This window comes from Tribolium madens, unplaced genomic scaffold (genome assembly GCF_015345945.1).
Source record: "Tribolium madens isolate multiple individuals breed KSU strain unplaced genomic scaffold, Tmad_KSU_1.1 Scaffold_96;HRSCAF=242;Tcas5.2_LG5, whole genome shotgun sequence".
NCBI classification, from domain to species: domain Eukaryota; kingdom Metazoa; phylum Arthropoda; class Insecta; order Coleoptera; family Tenebrionidae; genus Tribolium; species Tribolium madens.
The window spans coordinates 9,492,713-9,511,608 of NW_025401068.1; the positions used below are offsets into that span (position 1 = coordinate 9,492,713).

The 18,896-nt window shown below is 29.2% G+C and overlaps 3 protein-coding genes across 5 annotated transcripts in view; all 3 read left to right on the plus strand.

Moving 5' to 3' along the window:
• The window catches only part of LOC123012386 (alpha-tocopherol transfer protein-like), a 2,993-nt gene extending 1,788 nt beyond the window's left edge, over window positions 1–1,205 (plus strand). The window contains exons 2-5 of one of the 2 annotated variants that reach the window (XM_044410261.1): window positions 206–300; window positions 416–566; window positions 629–930; window positions 1,032–1,205. In XM_044410261.1, the coding sequence (XP_044266196.1) occupies window positions 206–300; window positions 416–566; window positions 629–930; window positions 1,032–1,205 (722 nt within the window). The remainder of the gene's footprint in view (window positions 1–205; window positions 301–415; window positions 567–628; window positions 931–1,031) is intronic. The other variant, XM_044410262.1, reaches the window with a different exon arrangement.
• A 340-nt stretch (window positions 1,206–1,545) lies between these two features.
• Window positions 1,546–3,312, plus strand: LOC123012384 (alpha-tocopherol transfer protein-like). Of its 2 annotated transcripts, XM_044410260.1 has the most exons (7): window positions 1,546–1,666; window positions 1,850–2,055; window positions 2,112–2,203; window positions 2,275–2,425; window positions 2,474–2,778; window positions 2,832–3,039; window positions 3,087–3,312. In XM_044410260.1, exons 2-6 carry the CDS (start codon window positions 1,878–1,880, stop codon window positions 3,024–3,026), a joined length of 921 nt encoding a protein of 306 aa, XP_044266195.1. In that variant the 5' UTR covers window positions 1,546–1,666; window positions 1,850–1,877; the 3' UTR covers window positions 3,027–3,039; window positions 3,087–3,312. The 2 variants fall into 2 exon arrangements, with proteins under 2 accessions (XP_044266195.1, XP_044266194.1); XM_044410259.1 differs by having other exon boundaries at window positions 2,832–3,312.
• A 2,865-nt stretch (window positions 3,313–6,177) lies between these two features.
• Window positions 6,178–18,896, plus strand: part of LOC123012586 (adenylate cyclase type 3) — a 29,595-nt gene continuing 16,876 nt past the window's right edge. Inside the window, exons 1-5 of the mRNA XM_044410606.1 lie at window positions 6,178–6,964; window positions 13,956–14,105; window positions 16,232–16,347; window positions 17,345–17,456; window positions 17,595–17,722. Of these exons, the coding sequence (XP_044266541.1) occupies window positions 6,440–6,964; window positions 13,956–14,105; window positions 16,232–16,347; window positions 17,345–17,456; window positions 17,595–17,722 (1,031 nt within the window). The 5' untranslated portion in view covers window positions 6,178–6,439. The remainder of the gene's footprint in view (window positions 6,965–13,955; window positions 14,106–16,231; window positions 16,348–17,344; window positions 17,457–17,594; window positions 17,723–18,896) is intronic.

An 18,896-nucleotide genomic window follows, 5' to 3' on the forward strand; every position in this document is an offset into this window, starting at 1 on the left:
AAAATATTACATAAGAAACAAAAACAAGAATTGAGTATAATAATAGGTATGTAGTATTGTACAAAAAAATATAAAAAAAAGTAAATAAAACCCATGAATAAAAATAATTTTTATAACGTTTAAATTCTTAATATGCGCGGCACATTAATTAAAATTACAAAAAAAGTTTTGACATCTTTGTGAATATTTTTTTAATCTCTTACAGGTAATGACATCTTAAAGTATGTCCCAAGTAATGACGATTATTTACTCAGATTTTTGTACACAACATCTTTTGATGTGATAGAAGCTTTCAAGTTAGTAAGTATATTTCATAAGTTAATGATAGTAAAGCGCAATTTGAGATTTTTAATAGTAATGATGGCGTAATTGAGTGCACACATCTTTAACTCTTAGAACTTAAACTTTGTTTTAGATGAAATTGCATTATGAATTTATGTTAGAGTGTCCAGAATGGTTTACTAAAGACGGCCCCTTATCCAGAAAATACATAATAGAGAAAAACATTAGAGTTTTAACACCCTACAGAGATCGAGATGGTCGACAAATATACATAATCAAAACAGGTGCTTGCATAATTAGTAACTATTGATACTACATGCAATTATTATTACTATTATTTCCTCAGGAAATTTGGATCCCAGTAAAATGGAACTTTTTGATGTTGTCGGCATTGATGATTGCTGGGTGGAATTTTTAGCAGATGATCTCAATTTTAGACAAAAAGGACTGTGTGTTATTGTTGATATTGCTAATTTGACATGGAGAATGTATAAATGGTGTACACCGTACTTAACACGAACTTTTATGAGAAAAATTAATACATGGCCTATTAAAGAATATAGAATTCATGTAGTCAACACTAACTTTATAGCAAACAGCATTATCAAAATTATATGGCCTTTTGTTAACGAGCATCTAAAAAAGGTGGTAAGTTATATGTAACAATTTTTGTTTAAAATAGTGGTTTGTTCTGTATAAACGTCTAAAATAAAATTTGTTTTTATTAAATTTAAAACTAATAATTGCAGATTAAATTTCATTTTGATGATTGGGAGTCTCTTCATGAATATATTAACCCTAATGAATTACCACCTGAATATAGAGGATCAGCTGTAATAGACTACAAAGAGTGTTATAGAAATTTGTTTAAAAAAAACGATGAGATAGTTAATAACTTTAGAACATACAGAAATGTTATGTAACTAATTCTCTCATACTTACAACATAATAAAAGAAATATAAACAAAGATTTAAGGAGAAATTTAATTAAATCCCCTGATCGTCCAATATTTTTTGTGATACTTGATTGCTATTAAGTAAGACTGGATTTTTTACGTCATTGGAAATATACACATTACCTTCTTATTGTTAGCTTTTTGCATAATTACATTCAGTTAGTTTTAATCAATTAATTATGTTATTATAAATGGTTATTTTTTGACGAGAGGCAGTATAAACACATTTAATAAGATTAAATTTAACGGCTAATAACTCAATGGTTAGCAGTAACTCAGTTTTCTGCGCAATCCTGCAACGCATCCTGTGAGAGTTTCCTGATAAGTCAATAACATGATTTCGTGTTTATCAAGCGACGGTGAAAGTAAATCAAGCTCAGGATAAACTGGAATATACATATTTTATTATGTTGTAATACCGAAAACTGGTAAGCGAAAAAGTACCCAGCACATTTAGTTTTATCACGCTTTAACTCTTTCTTCTTTAACACATTTTTGCATTCCAAATCATGCACGCACATTCTAGTCTGGAATCATTGATTTATTTTTTTATGTTCTAGCGCTATCTGATTTTTAATTTTAAAAGTATGATCTTGCAAATGTTTCCTTAGGTGCAAAAATTTCTCATAAAGTCGGAGAATGCCTATCGAAAATTCTGTTATGGTTCTACCTCTTAGGCAATCGCTGGCCACTGTAGGAGATCCCAATGGATCATTTTCTCTAAGTGCGGAAAGGAAGAAACAAGCTGAAGAAGAATTAAACGAGACTCCTGAGAATTTGAAACAGGAACTGTTTGCTTTACGTCAAATGGTTCAAAGTAATCATATTAGAAAATACATAGAGAAATATGAAAAATAATTGGATTTGTTGCAGATGATACAAATTTAAATATACCAGATGACGATGCTTTTTTATTACGTTTCCTACGAGCTAGAAAATTTGACAGCAAAAAAGCTTTTCATATGGTAACTTATAAATTTGTTAATTTTTTTGTTATGCCAAAGCGGTTCTGGGATTTCAAACTAATCATTTTTAGCTGCAAAGATATTACCTCATGAAATTAAAATATCCTGAATTATTTTCCTGTCCCGTACCTTCAGAATGCGAAAAAGTTTTTAATTTGCAAGCGCAGAATATGCTGCAAGACAGAGACCAACTTGGCAGAAGAGTTTATGTAATAAGAATGGGTAATCTAATTATTTATGTAAAAATGAAAACTCATAATTGTTTTACAGATTATTTTGACTCAAATGTTATTACAATTGACGACATTTTTCGAACAAATGTTTTAGCTCTCGAGCAAATTGTCCGTGAACCGGAAACACAAGTCGCTGGAATTGTTTTAGTCCTCGACATGGCAGGGTTAAGTCTACAACATGCAAAATTTTTTACTCCATATTACGCAAAAAAAATGGTGGAATTAGTTCAAGAAACATTTCCTCTCAGATTTAAGGGCTTCCATATTGTCAATGAGCCTTTCTATTTCGATGCTGTGATGGCTGTACTTAAACCATTTGTTAAAGAGAAAATCAGAAAAAGAGTATTAGTTATAAACTTTTTCTCAAGTATATATTTTAGAAAGTGTTTTTTCAGATATTTTTACATGGTAGTGACACTAATGCTCTTCATGGTTTTATTTCAAATGAAATATTGCCTTCTGAATATGGCGGGAATGGGGGCACTTTTGATAACAAGTCCTGGTATATGAAACTACTTACCGAGGAAGAGTATTTTCAGGACTTGATGAAATATGGATACAAGATTAATAATTCTGAGATAGATGATTAAAATTGTGTAACTGGTAATGATGCCATAATAATAATAATAATCAACCTTGCAAATTTACAGCAAGAATTTTGATAATATAATTGCCATTAGAAAGCTCAAGGGTTTATATAAATAATTATTGCTCTTGTTATACTCCTAGTGACAGGATAAAAGTATTATGTTTATTTTGTTAATGCTTAGATGGCTCTGTTACCTATAAATTGTTAAGCTTGACATATTTTATGAAAATTAGTTTAATATAATTGTATAATAACACCCTTACATTGAGATAATAGAGAGTATTTTTGAAGTATATGGCGTTTACCATATTGATGTAAAGCCTCTTCCTTTTTTCCCTAACAGGTATTTCACGTTTGTATATTTTCTGAATTGAAGAAAAGTATATAGTTTTTCTGTTACTGTATTTCACGTTTGTATACAGGGTGCGCCAGAACTCGCGCCCCAGAAAAAAATTTCAAGTAAGGTAAGATACCAGGAACATGAAAAAAATGTTTAAAAAATTCTATCTGTCAAAAAATTTTGACATTTATTTTTTGACATTTGACATTTTTTATATCTATTTAATGATGCTGATGATCTTGTATATGTTTTTTTTACATTGATTTAGTAAAGAGAGAAAAATTTTGCCAATAAAAGCCACAAATAACATTGAACAGAGTTACAATTTTAGATACAGCTTCCTTGTTTCCTCTTTTAATAGCCTATAGCAAAAAAAAAGGAAAATTATTTTTCCAACAGAAATAGAGTCAAAGTGCAAACTTTAAACCCTCATAACTTCGAAATTTTTATAGATAGAATTTTTTTAACATTTTTTCCATGTTCCTAGTATCTGTCTTACCGTCTATGGCATTTTTCTCTGGGGTACGAGTTCTGGCGCACCCTGTATTTTCTGATTTAAAGAAAAGTCTAAAGTTTTTCTGTTACTGTTTTGGCTTATAATTAGTAAACAGATTTGTCTATATACATTTTGGCAACAGATCACGCTTTGTTGAGTCTAAAAGCTATCATAAATATTTCATTATTATGCATAAGCGTGAATTTGTTTTATTTACAAACGCGATATTACAACAACATACGAGTACTGAATTGGTTGTACTAAAATACTTGAAAAATAATAGATATTTATTTTTCTTCTTGTTGTGAAATTGGGACAATAACCAATATAATATTATTTTTATCATTGTACGTACCACTTGCTTGGCAAATAAAAAAATAAAATAACTTTCTGTTTCTGTAGTTTTAATTCTTTATTTTTGACACCATAATTAGAGTTTTTGCCTCCCAATAATGTCAGAGATTCAAAAATTCAGGTCTTGTAAATCCTACCTATTCTACGAGCCACCTACATTCTACTTTCTGTTTTCACAAATTCCATAACAATGAAACAATTTTTATTACGAAATAATTACGAATAATTTAGTGTTGTCAATATATTTTTTTGTCATCATCATCTACAGTCACCCGTTATTTTACTACACAGTGTACTGATTTTTAATCAAGTACACATAGTGTACATGCCAAAGTACGCATAAGAAATAGCAATACATGATAATCTAAATAGCAATACATGATAATAACCACCTCGCCTCAAAAGGCGGTAATCAGGGGGTACGTCCAACAATTCTAATGCCAGAAAAATCAATACTATCCCTCTCTCAAAACCTATACTGTCCTATATCGCAGACCCTATCCTACCGCACGGTAATCCGAGAAAACGTAATCGGTTAGTCTCGAATCTAGCTTATCAAAAGAGCAATAATGGTGTCTGACAGCTAAGACGCGTTTTTCTTTATCTTAGCTTCTCAGCTTCTTTGTGTGCAGGTGTTCTCTAATTAATCTAAGAAAATTAATCAGAGCAGCAAAAAGGTTTTCACCAGTTTTTCATTAATGGTCTAATTTTACAAGAAGAAGGAGCAATTTGTTACACTTCATTAGCTTTCTGTGTTGAAATTAAAACGAATTTGCTGCAGAGATTCTAATTTAGGTGCATGTAACCGAATTTTGCGTAGAATATGATGTAATTATATTTTTATAATAATTATAAAATAGAAAATACTAATTGCCAAATATTTTTTTATCAAATTTTATATGTATACCTTGAGTCTGTAATTAGGCAAACAGTAAAATTGGATTAAAATCAAACTACCAAGAAATTTTTTTTTGGTTATTTTTTTTTGCCTTATAGACATTTCAAATAAATCCATAATTGCACATAAACTAATAAGAAAAATGTTTTAATAAAAGTTTATGATCGATCTAGCAGTATTACTGAAATGGTTTTCATTAATTAAAAAAATCTTTAATTGTTATTTACTGCTTTCTGACAAGTTTTTACAAAGAGACTAGACAATTACATGAGAAACAACGATTTACATGAGCTACAAGAAAAATAATCATTGAGTTTACTAGTTAAAGTTTTAGAAACAAAGAACTGAAGTGTAAGGGTCGATTTCATAATAGAATTAAAATTAATTTTAAAAGAATATTGATCTAGAATGTGACGTTTTTATTAGCAAATTCATATCAACAATTACATTCCCTACAAAATTTAATTTAATAATTTTTTTAAACTCAAGAAAAAAACTGCTCCTAAGATAAGACAAGATAAACTAAACAATATTTCATAATAATATTTTCCGTAGCTAAGAAATAAAAGTAACATTATTAGAACTCATAAGAAAAAAGCTATTAATACACTTATACACATATTTTATGTAATTTTTATTTTCTATGCTAGCGCATAAATAAGTTCCTTTATTAATAATTTTCTTTAAGTTTCGGTATCTATCTAAGCAATGACGCAGCACACCTAGACTTTACAAACTACTACGTTAAAAGTTCGATATCTATGGCTGTAACGACAAAACTTTCCCGTCACAACGTAAATAATATCAACAAAATGCATCAGGACCACAAAGTTTGTTACCAAAATAATCTAAATTTGAAGAAACCAAGATTTCAATTAACTGATCAGAAGATGGGTAAAAGAATCATTCGATTCAACGATACGCTCCCAACCCTTGATAGGGATTAACTCCACATGAATCCTAACATTTAAGTGCGCTTGCGCCCTCTCAATGCTCGATGCCATTGAAATGCTCCGGGTGAGGAAGACTCCGGGTACCAGTGAGCTTACTCCGGTTACCGGAACCGGTCCGGTGCTAGGTCGAATCGATATCTTACGTGTATAGCAGGTTAGGTGGCAAGTAATTCACGTGCAGTGAAACGTTTAATTCTCACATGATAATAAAAATTCTTGATTTTGCCACCTCAACGGCCCTTAACCAAAAACCCCGCACGATATTTTTTCAAAAAAAATGTAAATTAGAGTAATACAGAATGACAAGAAAAACGGGTTATATATTTCGATAAGTGTGGAATATTATTTTAAATACTAAAGAAAAAACTGAAAGATGGATGAACAAAAATCGTCGGGACAAATGAAAAACCTTTGTTGGGTTTTCAGCAGTTTTCGCGATTCAGCACTCGAAAAGCTTTACCAGAGTTTCAGTGTGAGACAAAAGCGCGCTGGATTGGAATGTTTTCTGATAACAGCAATCCTCTTTGATATTTACATGTTGGTGGTTCCCAGCGACCAGGATTTTGTCATAATTGCAGTGATGGGCAGTTTTCTCATAATCAATTCTTTTCTACTTATCTGGTGTAAGAAGGGGTTCCAAAACAAGCCGTTGTGGACTGTAGTACCGCACATTGCTTTTCATATTGCCAACACTCAGATACTCGCCGGACTGTTTTTGAAGAAAAACGAAGTGACACCCAGAGATAGTCTAGGATGGTTTTTGCTTCTAACATACTTAATTTACGTCACATTACCTTTAAGACTGCCTTTTTGCGTTCTGCTTAGCATTGGAACGTTCACCTCTTACATCGTTTCATTGTGCGGATTGACCAAATCACAACTTCATTTCGTGGAGCAGGTAATTTGATGTTAACCATATAATTTTTAATTCCAATTGATTTTTTATTAACTGTAATAGACCATGTTGATAGAGTTTTTTTTTCAAAGTTCGAGTTTATGGTAGCACGCAACTCCATTTTACGGTTCTATAGAATTTATCCACCCTCGCTGTTTTTAGGAGGGCTTTTATATTGTCGATTTTATTAAATTGATTTGTTTGCTCCATTTAATAATTATTACGGCGTATTGTTTGGTTCTTTGCATGACACTGAGACTACAGAACTAGACTCTATATAAATTTTACGTCTAGACGTATTTTTTATTGATCGTGAACTTTATTATCTTGTCACTAGATTTATAATTCACTGAGAGTAGTGGCAGCTGATTACCCTTAAAAACGACTGCAAATAATAAAATATTGTCTTCGGAAGTTTTCGCCAATATTTTTCATGAAATCAGGGTGATTAATCTTTACACTAAAAAGAAATGGAAATTAAAGAAAATATATAATCAGCGTTGACAAAATATATAAAAAGTATCGGCATGCAATTTTTTGAAGAAAGCTTTTATACTTTTAACAAATTCAACGAATTCATATTACAATAATGGCGTAATTTAAATTATTTTATAAGTATTTTTTTGTATATCTGCAAATAACAAGTATAGTGGGGTTACAACTAGCACTTTTGGTGTTCCCTTTGTAAGGTTTAAGATTAATAACTTAATAGGATCACAATATCATAATTTATAGCTTTATAAGAGAAATTATTTAGATTTAGCATATAAGAAACTATGTTATATTAATGTTAATGTTATTTTAATAGTTTAATAAAAAAATTTACACTGTGTTAATTTTAAAACTTGCAATCGGCAATATTTCTGAAACTGAAAAAGTTATTGAGAATCACTCAAAACCGTTTTGGTAGTTCCTACAGGAAATCAAAATGATATGGTAAGTGACGCACCTCCACCCACCCTTGAAGCCATATCCACCCCAAGTTGAAAATTTTAAATGGCACGACCCTACGTGATACATCATTGGAAAGCTCATAACAAGCGCTTTTCAAAAATGTCATACAACAGCCTATTTGGTAAAGTCGTTTTCCAATTATTCAAAAACGAAGACTTTAAATTATGATTATTTTTAAGGGTGGGTGGAGGTGCATTACTTAACATGTAATTTTCATTCCCTCCCTAGGAACCACCAAAACGGTATTGAGTGATTCTCAATAACTTTTTTCAGTTGAGAGATATTGCCGATTGAAAGTTTAAAATTTGACACAGTGTATGTATTCTTATTAGAACGCCACTGCTATTTTTAACATTAATTTGTACTATACATAACCTTAAGTTCTACGTATAACAAAATAAATTATTTTTATTGTGCAAAATAATATGTATTTTTGCACGACGGGAAGTAAAGATCAAAACTGTGACAGAAGTCAAAATTATCTCTCGAGGGAGAGAAATGAGCTTAACGTCATTACCATTCATTGGTAGGCTTATTGTCAACAAACATTTTTATTGTTGCTAAGGTGTAATTTCAAAAAATGTTTGTTTTATTGTAATTTTTTAATTTCATTAAAGAATTACAGCCAATTTCTTGAGTTTTTTAACTCAAATCGTGCAAAAAATAGAAAATACACCACTGGAGAGAAATGCTATTATTTCTTTAATGCATCCCAGGAGAAATCGTACATTTATTATTATCTACCTAGGGAATATTAAGGAGATAATTGACAATTATGTTCATGGTACAACATACAACGTTTTATTCTATTTTGGATTGCGTTATGCTTTTCTCAAATAAGAATTTAATAATTTGGAATAAAAATCGAGAACGTTTATTTTGCTGTTAATATAGGTACTATGTGATTCTGTATAGACTGCCCGCCAAAATTAACCGGACAACTAAAATTTTGCGATTTTTCACATTGCAATATTTATGTTATTCTTTGTCGGATTTTGATGAATGGTTCGGCGTAAAGAACAAACTTTGCAGAATGTTGTGATTTAATTCAATAACATTTCTAGTTTTGGCTTGTAAATGTTATACCTAAAAGACAAAAGCACTGTTTTTACTGTTTTTTTATACTGAGCTGTGGTGAACGGCAGAGATAAACTTACGTTTTTTTTATTTTAGATTATTGCCCATTCTTTTCTGAGTTATGTACCACATTTTCCATAATTTTAATTCTTGAGACATGAGAGATATAAACCTTCAAAAAAAGCATTACATTTCCGATTTCAATAAATGTTCGTATTAAGTAGGCCGAATGTGCCAAAACGTCAAAATAGGCGCATGGAAGCTTCCAATAAATAACCGTTTTACTTGTTGTAATCCTTTCAAGTTCCAAGTTTTTTAGATTTTTTGTGTTCAAAGTCGTAATTGTACTCTTTTGGTGACATAAGCAATAATTTTCGGTTTAATTACCTTTTCATGTATAGCCTACTTTCTGAACAAATAGTAACATTAGAAAAGCAACGTCTTTTTCAATGCTTTGTAGCTTTGTATCTCTAGTGCACCTGAAGATAAAATTTTGAAACAAATTGGCCCTCATTCAGAAAAAAACAGGCAATAATCTCAAATCAGAGAAAACTTAATTTTGTCTCTGCCGAGTCTCGAATTGCAGATCAATCTGCAAAAACTTTTTAGGTACGTGTTACAAACAACATTTTTTGCTAAAGTTTACAAACACACATTCAAACCTCTTATTATGTGTGACTAATTTCCCGAAAATAGTGGTTAAAAATAAAAAATAGTACCCAAAATCTATTTTTGTGCGTATACAAAAAAAAAAATAATAATGTACCTACCAAAGTGTTTCAAAAAGTAATTATGGCATTTGACGTTTAATCTTTAGCGATATAATGTCAAGGCTTTTGTAATAGTTTATTAATTTAGTTAAAAGTGTATCATAAAATCGTTCAATAATTCAATAAAAAAAACTTGCTAACGAAGGTTGAAGTTTAAAATCTAGTTTATTAATAAAAATAAAAATCAATCATACTGACCGACAAAATATTAAATTTACTCCTAATTAGAATATTATTTAAGATAAAAATAATCAAAACATTTATTACAATGCAATGTGTACAATGCCTTCCTTCATAAATGCTCAAAAGTCACACCTGACTCTTGGCATCAATACTTTTAGAAATTTTATGTTGGGTGCCTGGTTATCCTAGTTATTTAGGTCACGTGGCTCTTGATAATATATGAAGGCTCTATATTACTTGTTATTACAGTATTCTGCATAGTATATAGATAATTTGCAAGGAAAGTAAAACATATGATTCGTTAAACTTTTTAAAACAAGTTGTAAAATGTTGTTTTATGCAAAATTTTGTTTAGAAATAGTAATAATTGATCGTTTACAGATCAATTAATTGATGTCAATTAAACCACTTAAACTTTTAGGGCTGCATTAAATATAATATAAAATTAACGTCCACGTTAAATCAAATTTGAGCATGTGGCAATAAATTAAGCTTAATTTGTCAATAAAAGCATTATATATAGATGCTGAAAGTAATTAATTTTCAAAATCGTTAATTACAGCAGAAATCCATTTTGTTAGGTTTTTTTAAGATATTATTTATTTTTGTGACACAATATGTGAGAATCTGATGACAAACATTTTACATTTTAGTGTTTATCAATAAATGATATTAGTAAAAGAAATACAGAGTTGCATTGCAAAAATGCGTAGTTAATTATTGTAACAGAAGAGAAAAAAGACATTCAATATGCAATATTTTTAAATTTTATTTTTATTTGCTTATTATAACAACACTTTAATTTGATGGGAAAAATGAAGTCTGCTGTACATAACATGCAACTTCAGTTGCTATATGATTTCACTGAAAATTTCTCGGAAAATTTGTATGATTATGATTATGACTTAATGCAGTGTCATTAAAAAAGTTAGATTGGAACTAGATTTTTTTTCCGATTAGTAAAACACAATAGACATAAACAATGTTCATAATTTTATTGTGTCTATCAACGCTTGAAATCGAGATTATTGATTCCCTCTTATTAAAACAAATAAAAACAAACATTTTTTTGGTAGTAAATCTACATCCGAAAACTAATTAAGATGAACAGTCTAAGTTTAAATAAATTTATTAATTCCATTTGAACTTTAATTTATTAACAAATTTCAACTCAAAAACGTAAAAACAAAAGCAGGGTTATCGATTTTATTTTGCAGTCTAAAAGTGTGTATTTTCTTCTTTAAAGTAATGAAAATTTTTTTCTAGTTTTTTCTAGTTTTTATAGTTTTATTAGTTTTTATTATAATTTTTAAAAAGCATGTGATCACATAAGCGAAAATATTTTTTAATTAAAAAATAATGATACAATAATGACCAATAAAAGTTTTAAACAACAGAATCCGAAGAAACTTACGGTGTTTTATTAACTGTGTTTTATACTGTGGTATATTTTCATACTAATGAGTAATGACAATGATCTATTAACCAAATCCTGTAATAAAAATTTTATTTTTAGAACAACAGACGCAAAAAATAAAAAATATTGGAAGGTTTATCTAATTTTTTAGCATTAAACTGAAAGCAGACTTGTGAAAATTCGCTTTTAGATTATTTTGTCAAAAGAGCTTTTTTTGGAAGAGTATCCCATCTTAATTTAATGAGTTCAAAATGCTTTGACGATTGACTGCCGCTTTTATATTTTGTAAGGTATCCGATCTGAATTCTCCATCAAAATAATTCTTGCAGAAGAAATTACATTAAATGCTTTGTTAGATCTATATACAACCTGAGGTATTTTTTTGAGGTAATTTTATAATACTAAACATTATAACACAACATTTTTGCAAGCAAGTAAAAAACATATAATTTTTAAAATAATTGTAGAATTTATTTTAAATAAAACTAAAGCGGTAAAAGTACTAAAAGTAAGTTATAAAACTAGTGTTACTTTCTATTTTGTAAAAAAAAATTCAATTATGTCGTTACTGAAATAAAATTGCCTTTCGCAGTTGCTCAATCTAATTCTAAGTGTAATAGTAAATGAAGCCTGAAAACTGAAAACCCAAAAGTACTACAGTTAATTGTTAGCTGTCTCATTTGTGACCTCTTCTTTGATTATTATGATTGATTGCTGCTATTTTTCCACTTCGTCTCCAACTTTGAAGCAGAAATTCTGAACGTGTTTAGAAATGTGTTTTACGAACTTCGTGAAGTTACGCTGCAAGACATCTTTCTTGTTTCCACACTAAATTATTCCCGTCATTTTGCTATTAGTCTGTTGTAAAAGTCCAATTTCGTTAATATTAGTTTTGTAGCAGTTTCAATTAATCGAGGATAGTAAATTCTGAAAATTATCTCCCAGACATGCAGCTCAAGCTTCCTACATTAACTAGATCGATATACTTTGTGAACTCTCGACCTTCTTCCATGACTTGTACGTATATTTTTACCCTAATTGAAGTACACTTTAACACCGTGTGGCAACATTTCGTGGTTACTGCACTCGACAATGTTAAGGTTTAGACAAGAGCTGTTTTTTAGCGACTAAATAATTTACTTGAAACAAGATGACTTTTGATTAGGTACTTTGCTAATGGAAATGCTCGAGCAAAAAATTTCAACAAATTTGTAAAAATCACCCTTTTGATTAAGGTCGGTCGCGATCGTCTCGAAACAAAGCCGCTGGAGCAATAGCACACTTATGTTGATATTACGATTTAATCCACTTCATTTAGCTTGATACTAGGTTTCAAACCACTAACAGCTTATCTCGGCATGTCGTGCCCTCAGTATTCCTTAGTGAGGTAGAGGTATTGTATGGTATTGTTACCATTGTTGTAACTATACAGACTGTCCTATGAATAATAATGAGTCAATATTTTTTGAAGCAACCAAAGACAGATTTTAAAATATTTGGTTTTAATTAATAATAAAACATAGTAGTCGTATTTTGACTTTTGAAAAAGTTATTTATACTCATAGCGCGTTTATTTGGATATCGCACTGCATATAAACCACTATAAACGTGCAGCCTGTGAAGCATTTTGTAAACATTCTCCATAAATGAGATTCATCTCGGTCTTTTGATATGGGTTTACTAGCCATATAAACTAAATAAAAATCTGCTCCAATTTTTTATTGCTTCTCCACTAAATGGTTCTGTTTTAAAATTTTAAAATTTTGATAATTTCAAAAGACCAAAATCAAATAAAAGCAAGGCATTTTAGAACATAACAGAGATTTAAAGAACTGTGGCATATTCATCAAATAATCAGTAACTTAAAAATAACCATAACAATAACCGCTTGATAAACTTTTACGTTGTTTTTTGCACGAAAAATTGTATTTTCAGTTTTTTAAAAATATGTTAGCATATAAAAATTTCTTTTAATTTACTAATCACAAAACACTTAAATAATATTGCATTGTCTTTTTAAATGATTAATATCTAGATTAACAAAAATTAGTTATCTTAGTAACAACAGAAAAGTCACCAAAAATAAAACTTTTTGTCGAACTAAATTTAGAGAAGTTTTGTAGTATTGATCCTGTGATATGAACTTTAATCTGTACTCCGAAATATCTCAGAAGTTGTGTTGAGAGTTTTATGCTCATAAATTTTTCACATCAATTACTTACCCAGAATCGAAGGGACGACATTACTTGCTTTCCTTTGATTAAATTATAGAAATATCTTTAAGTTAGTTGCTGTGACCTACTTACCCTTTATAATATGACGTTTTCAATCGATTTTTTTGTTCTAAAAAAGAAAATGCATGTGGTATAACTGTCTTAGAGAAAAACAAAGTGTAGTGATATTCTTCTTGACTGTATAAATCATGTTGACAAAGAACATATTTGCGTTTAATAAATATTTTAAAAAACGTTCGTAATCTTGTATTTACTTTGAACAAAAAAATCTCATCTACAAGCTTTAAAATGTAAAATTGTCAGCAGCAATTTGAATGTTTACTTTGTCATAATTGAATAAAGATTTTTTTTTATTTCAGCAAATTTCCAACTGCATTTTATTAGTTACTGGAAACATCTTGGGATTGACGTCTTACCTTGTCGAAGATAAACAGCAGCGACGAGCCTTTCTGGAAACTAGACAATCATTGGAAATGAAACTCGTTATAGAAGAGCAGAGTGCAGAACAGGTGGGTAAGACATTGGCTATATCAGCAAGCTAATTAGAAATACAAATCCATCAGTATTTAAAAAAATATATAAAAAATACTTTTTTTGTATATTATGTACATTTTTAATTAGTTGATCTGAAAAAAAAACTGCATTTTTGTATAAGTCTTAAACGCATTCTAGTTAAAAAACTTTATTATTTATTTTAGTTCGCCAAAATCAGCCAAAAATTGCAGATGGTGTTTGTGCAATCCACATTATCAAAAAGCTTTATTATTATTCAAAAATTAAAAAGTTGAAACTTTGTTAAAAATTATATCTTGTGTATAAAACATGAAGCTTGAATCAAAGTTTTGCTTTTATCAAACTTTGACTATCATTTTCTAAAGTTTATAAAATGCAAAATTCTCAAGTTTTAATTTGTCTCAAAAAAAATAAGTAGAATAAAAATAAATCAAAAAATTGTTTAAAAGTTTCTCCATATGCACATTCACAAAGTTTGACGAAAAAATTTTCTTGGTGTTGCAGTTTATTTCGGTTATTAGTTTGTATCCAACACTTGGTATATTTAAATTGTAAGTTAAAACTTTAACGTACTGTCACTTTTTTATGGCTGTTTGTATATGATGTCAGTAAAACAATCCGGATTGGAAAATGCATTAAACTATAATCGTTGCATTACCGGTAATCCTCTGTTAACTGGAAATGACTAGGTGTGCATAAATTTTACTTGAATTGTGTTTATCTGTAACTAAAAATTATTGAAGTATTTAGAACAGAACAGTGCTTTTGCCCCAGCACATTTTCAACATTACAATAAGATTTAAAGTTGCTCAGTCTTTTGTAAGTCTAGAATGTAAGTTTAAGATTTGAAGTATTTCGATATTAAACTAGAAGTAGAAGATTTACAATATGTGTAGACATAAAATATACTGAAGGTGATTAAACTTAAACTACGTGTAAATGCATTATCACAAGAAACAAGAGGAGTAATTAATGACTTGCAATAGCTAATTAAACTAAATTGCAAAGTTAACCGTTATTGCACCTCTAATTGAATAATGCCCTTAAAAACACTAATTACAAAAAAATAAGTGCTCAACTAAAACGTACGATAAATAAAAATGTAACGAGAAGGGAAATTATAACAAAGTAATTCAATACATTAATATTTCCAACGATATCAAAGGTTATGGTTATTTACGCCTGACTAGGTGGAAAATGTAGCATAGAATAAAAGAGGTGTAAATTGTAGAATTTTATTAGTTTCCACCAGAAAAGTGTTTCAAAAGTACATGTTATAAAAATCATAATGTTTTACGTGACGAAATAACTTGATTTAGAAATTGACATGACTTGATAACATCAAAATAATAAATTAATTGTCACTAATATAATTAATCGTTATCAGGTTGTCAACACGTTTACACACGCATATATTTATGTTAATAGAGAATTCACCCGGCGCATCCACCGAAGTGTGATATAAATATGCCTAACATTATTAATGATTCAATGTATTTAATATTTAAACTTACTTATGTTCTCTTATTAACTAAACTTGTGTGTAGAAAGCAAAAATTGCATGTTTATAGATGACTTTTTATTATTTTATTTTATTTATTTATTTTATTTTTTTAAATTAAACGTGTTCGGAAACGTCAAATGATTTGTAGTTGTAGTAGCAGCACACTGCTTTAAATTTATTTAATATTTTTTTGTTAAAATTTATTTTTTTGTGATGTTATTACGAGTGTGTTTTAATGTTGCCTTGCATGTTCTTATAAAGTTCTATAAGTTATTAAGAATTTAGTAGTGTTTTTGTCATGGTATATCTCGGTAACTTCTAACTCTTTTTCACTATTGTTTAAAATGTAAGAAAAACAATCTATTACTTTAATAATTAACACAAATACATAAAAATTTATTTTAGATCTCGGGGTCTGTTAAAAATGGTTTGCATAAATCCTTCGCTTATAGAAATCAAGACTTTGTAGTTAAGGCTTTAAGGGGCAGTAGAAAATTATTTTGATATAGTTGATTTATATTAAAGATTTTATTTTTAATGGCCTACTTGTAATATCAAGACAATCTAAATCAATAACCATTTATCACAAGAAGAACTAAAATTGTATGTAATTTACAGGAACGTTTACTTCTATCCGTTCTCCCAGAACATGTGGCTGTACAAATGAGACAGGATCTGGACCAAGCCGACAGCCAATTTAAGAAAATTTACATGAGCAGGCACGAAAACGTAAGGTAAAATCATCCTTTGTTCTGATTTACAGTGCCGACTTCATTGCACCTATTTTAAACGTTAAAAACATGGATATACGTAGTAATATTTAATAATTATAAAATAAAACCAAGTCGATAAAAAGGTTATCATCGTTTTGACGCCAGCTGAAAGCATCAAGCTTGTGAAGCAGGATGATGATAGCTAAGATTATATTACATTTAACGACCTCTGTACTATTTTATGACTACATAATATTTTATTGCCCCTCTGCAATGTTTATATTTTTTAATGTCTGACCTTTAAAAAAGTTTATACAGTGTTTGTTATGTGGGCCCAAACATCATATCAAAATTAATGGAAATTTTATTTGTGTTTTAAGCAAAATATTGGTATTTCTTATTTCGGGGTATATAAACGCCTACATTTGGCCGTATAAATAAACGAAAAGTTGATTTTAATTGCTCAATGTATTTTCATTCTTTTACCAACATACAAACTTTGTCTCAATATCGTTCTACATAAAGTTTTCGAGATTTGTTTTGAATAAGTTATACGTACTATACTTATTTATGTAATAGTTTTTCCAACAATAAATTGGATAAAAATATCAAAAGGAATATTCACAAGAAGTTAATCTTCTACTCGAAAACACGATTTCTTTATTTTTATTTATATCAATTTTAAAATATTAAAAATTCCAATCTGCCTACCTATAAACTTTTTATACGTTTTTGCAAAGTTTTCCGTTCTTTTTTCAATTTTTATTATCGATTTCAGTGTATTCAAGTAGGCACAGTTGTTTAGGCGTTTCCATTGTTAACTCTTTCAGAATAAGATCTTTATCAAGAAACTGAGCCTGCCTAGAAATAAATTCGAAATCAAACACATTTAAAACGCATTACTTCCGACGGAAATCACACGACAGATCATTCTCACAGTTCCGTGTTTATGATCAAGTTTAAATCAATTTTCATTTGAATTTATCTCCATTTTGCAACACTTTCTGTTTATTTTTAGTATTTTATATGCTGACATCGTGGGATTTACAGCGATTTCATCAACTTATTCAGCTCAAGAACTTGTAAAAATGCTGAATGAATTATTTGCAAGATTCGACAAACTTGCCGAGGTAAGAATATTGATATTCTTATGGAAGAATTTATTAGATTTGAATATACTCATTTGAAAAAAAAACATACATTGGAAGTTCTAATGTTGTTTTCTGTCTTTTGCAGAAAACTAGGTTAATTAAGGTTTTCCTTTACAGAAATACCAGCAGCTGAGAATAAAGATTTTAGGGGACTGCTATTATTGCATTAGCGGGGCGCCTAGGGAACGCCCAGATCATGCAGTTCTTTGTGTTCATATGGGACTATCGATGGTCAAAGCGATAAAGTAAGTTTGAGTTATAATTAAAAAAAATATTCCATTTAATTGACATAAAAATATAAAGCGCACAATCATAATTTCTAACGCAAAGCAGTACCTAAATCCTAAATAAAGGTATCATTTTTATAGAACTACCTCAAATGAAAACTGAATACACTTATTATTGAATACAATAAACAGCATTTTAATGGTGATACATACCTTTATAATTATTATTGATAAAATACTTAAAGCATGTATAATATCTGTTCGAGTACTTCTTGCAAGTTTGTTTTTTAAAACCTTATTATAAATTTTAGTGTAATATTTTTGTTGTAATTATTTAAAACGATTTTTTTTCTCACCTTACAAGTGTTAAGATTTATCGATTTTTTTACATAAAATACTTCTATTTGTGTTGATGTTTGTTCCGAATGCAAGAGTCGTTACTAAAGAAACCGAGAGTTGAGTTTTAATGATTTCCAATCGTTATAAACACGTGAATAGACTTTTCTTAAAATAAATAGAATTTGTTCAAATTAATAAAAATTAAAACTTTCCACCAGATTTAAATAAAATATATAGAATCTTTTTTTCGACTTAACCACTTCTATATCATCAAAATCCATAAGAAAAATTATTTTTACAAAATCTGTCAAAACATTATTGCACTAGTTTTTTTACCTTTCAGAATTTCACAGACGGCGAATAAGAAGAATCTGATGATGAACAATGGTAAAATTAGCCTTTCCAAATACAAAGAACCTGTAAAATTAAATTTTTGTCTGTCTATTATAATTAACCCTTTTTTGTTTAGAGTATTGCCGGCATTTTAGTTTAAGACCGCGATAATAAAGAAGTACTCGTATGTAACATACATTTCATAATTGAATGTTGTAACATAGGAAATTTACACAGGTTGATCTGTGGAATCAATTTATTTTTTGATGTTAGTTAGTTAGTGTGAGAGTAAACAACAGGAACTATTGATTATTATCTAATAAATATATCTACAGGTAACGCATTTCAATAATTCGTCTTGTATGCATTTCGAGATTTAAGGATTCTTTGTGGTAGAATAATTAAAGCATTTTTTTTACCTAAAGATTAGCAGAATGTTTATTACATGAGTGCCTAGTCCGATTGAACTAAATTCTAACCGTCTCCATTTTAAATGAAACATTTCATTTCAATATTAATT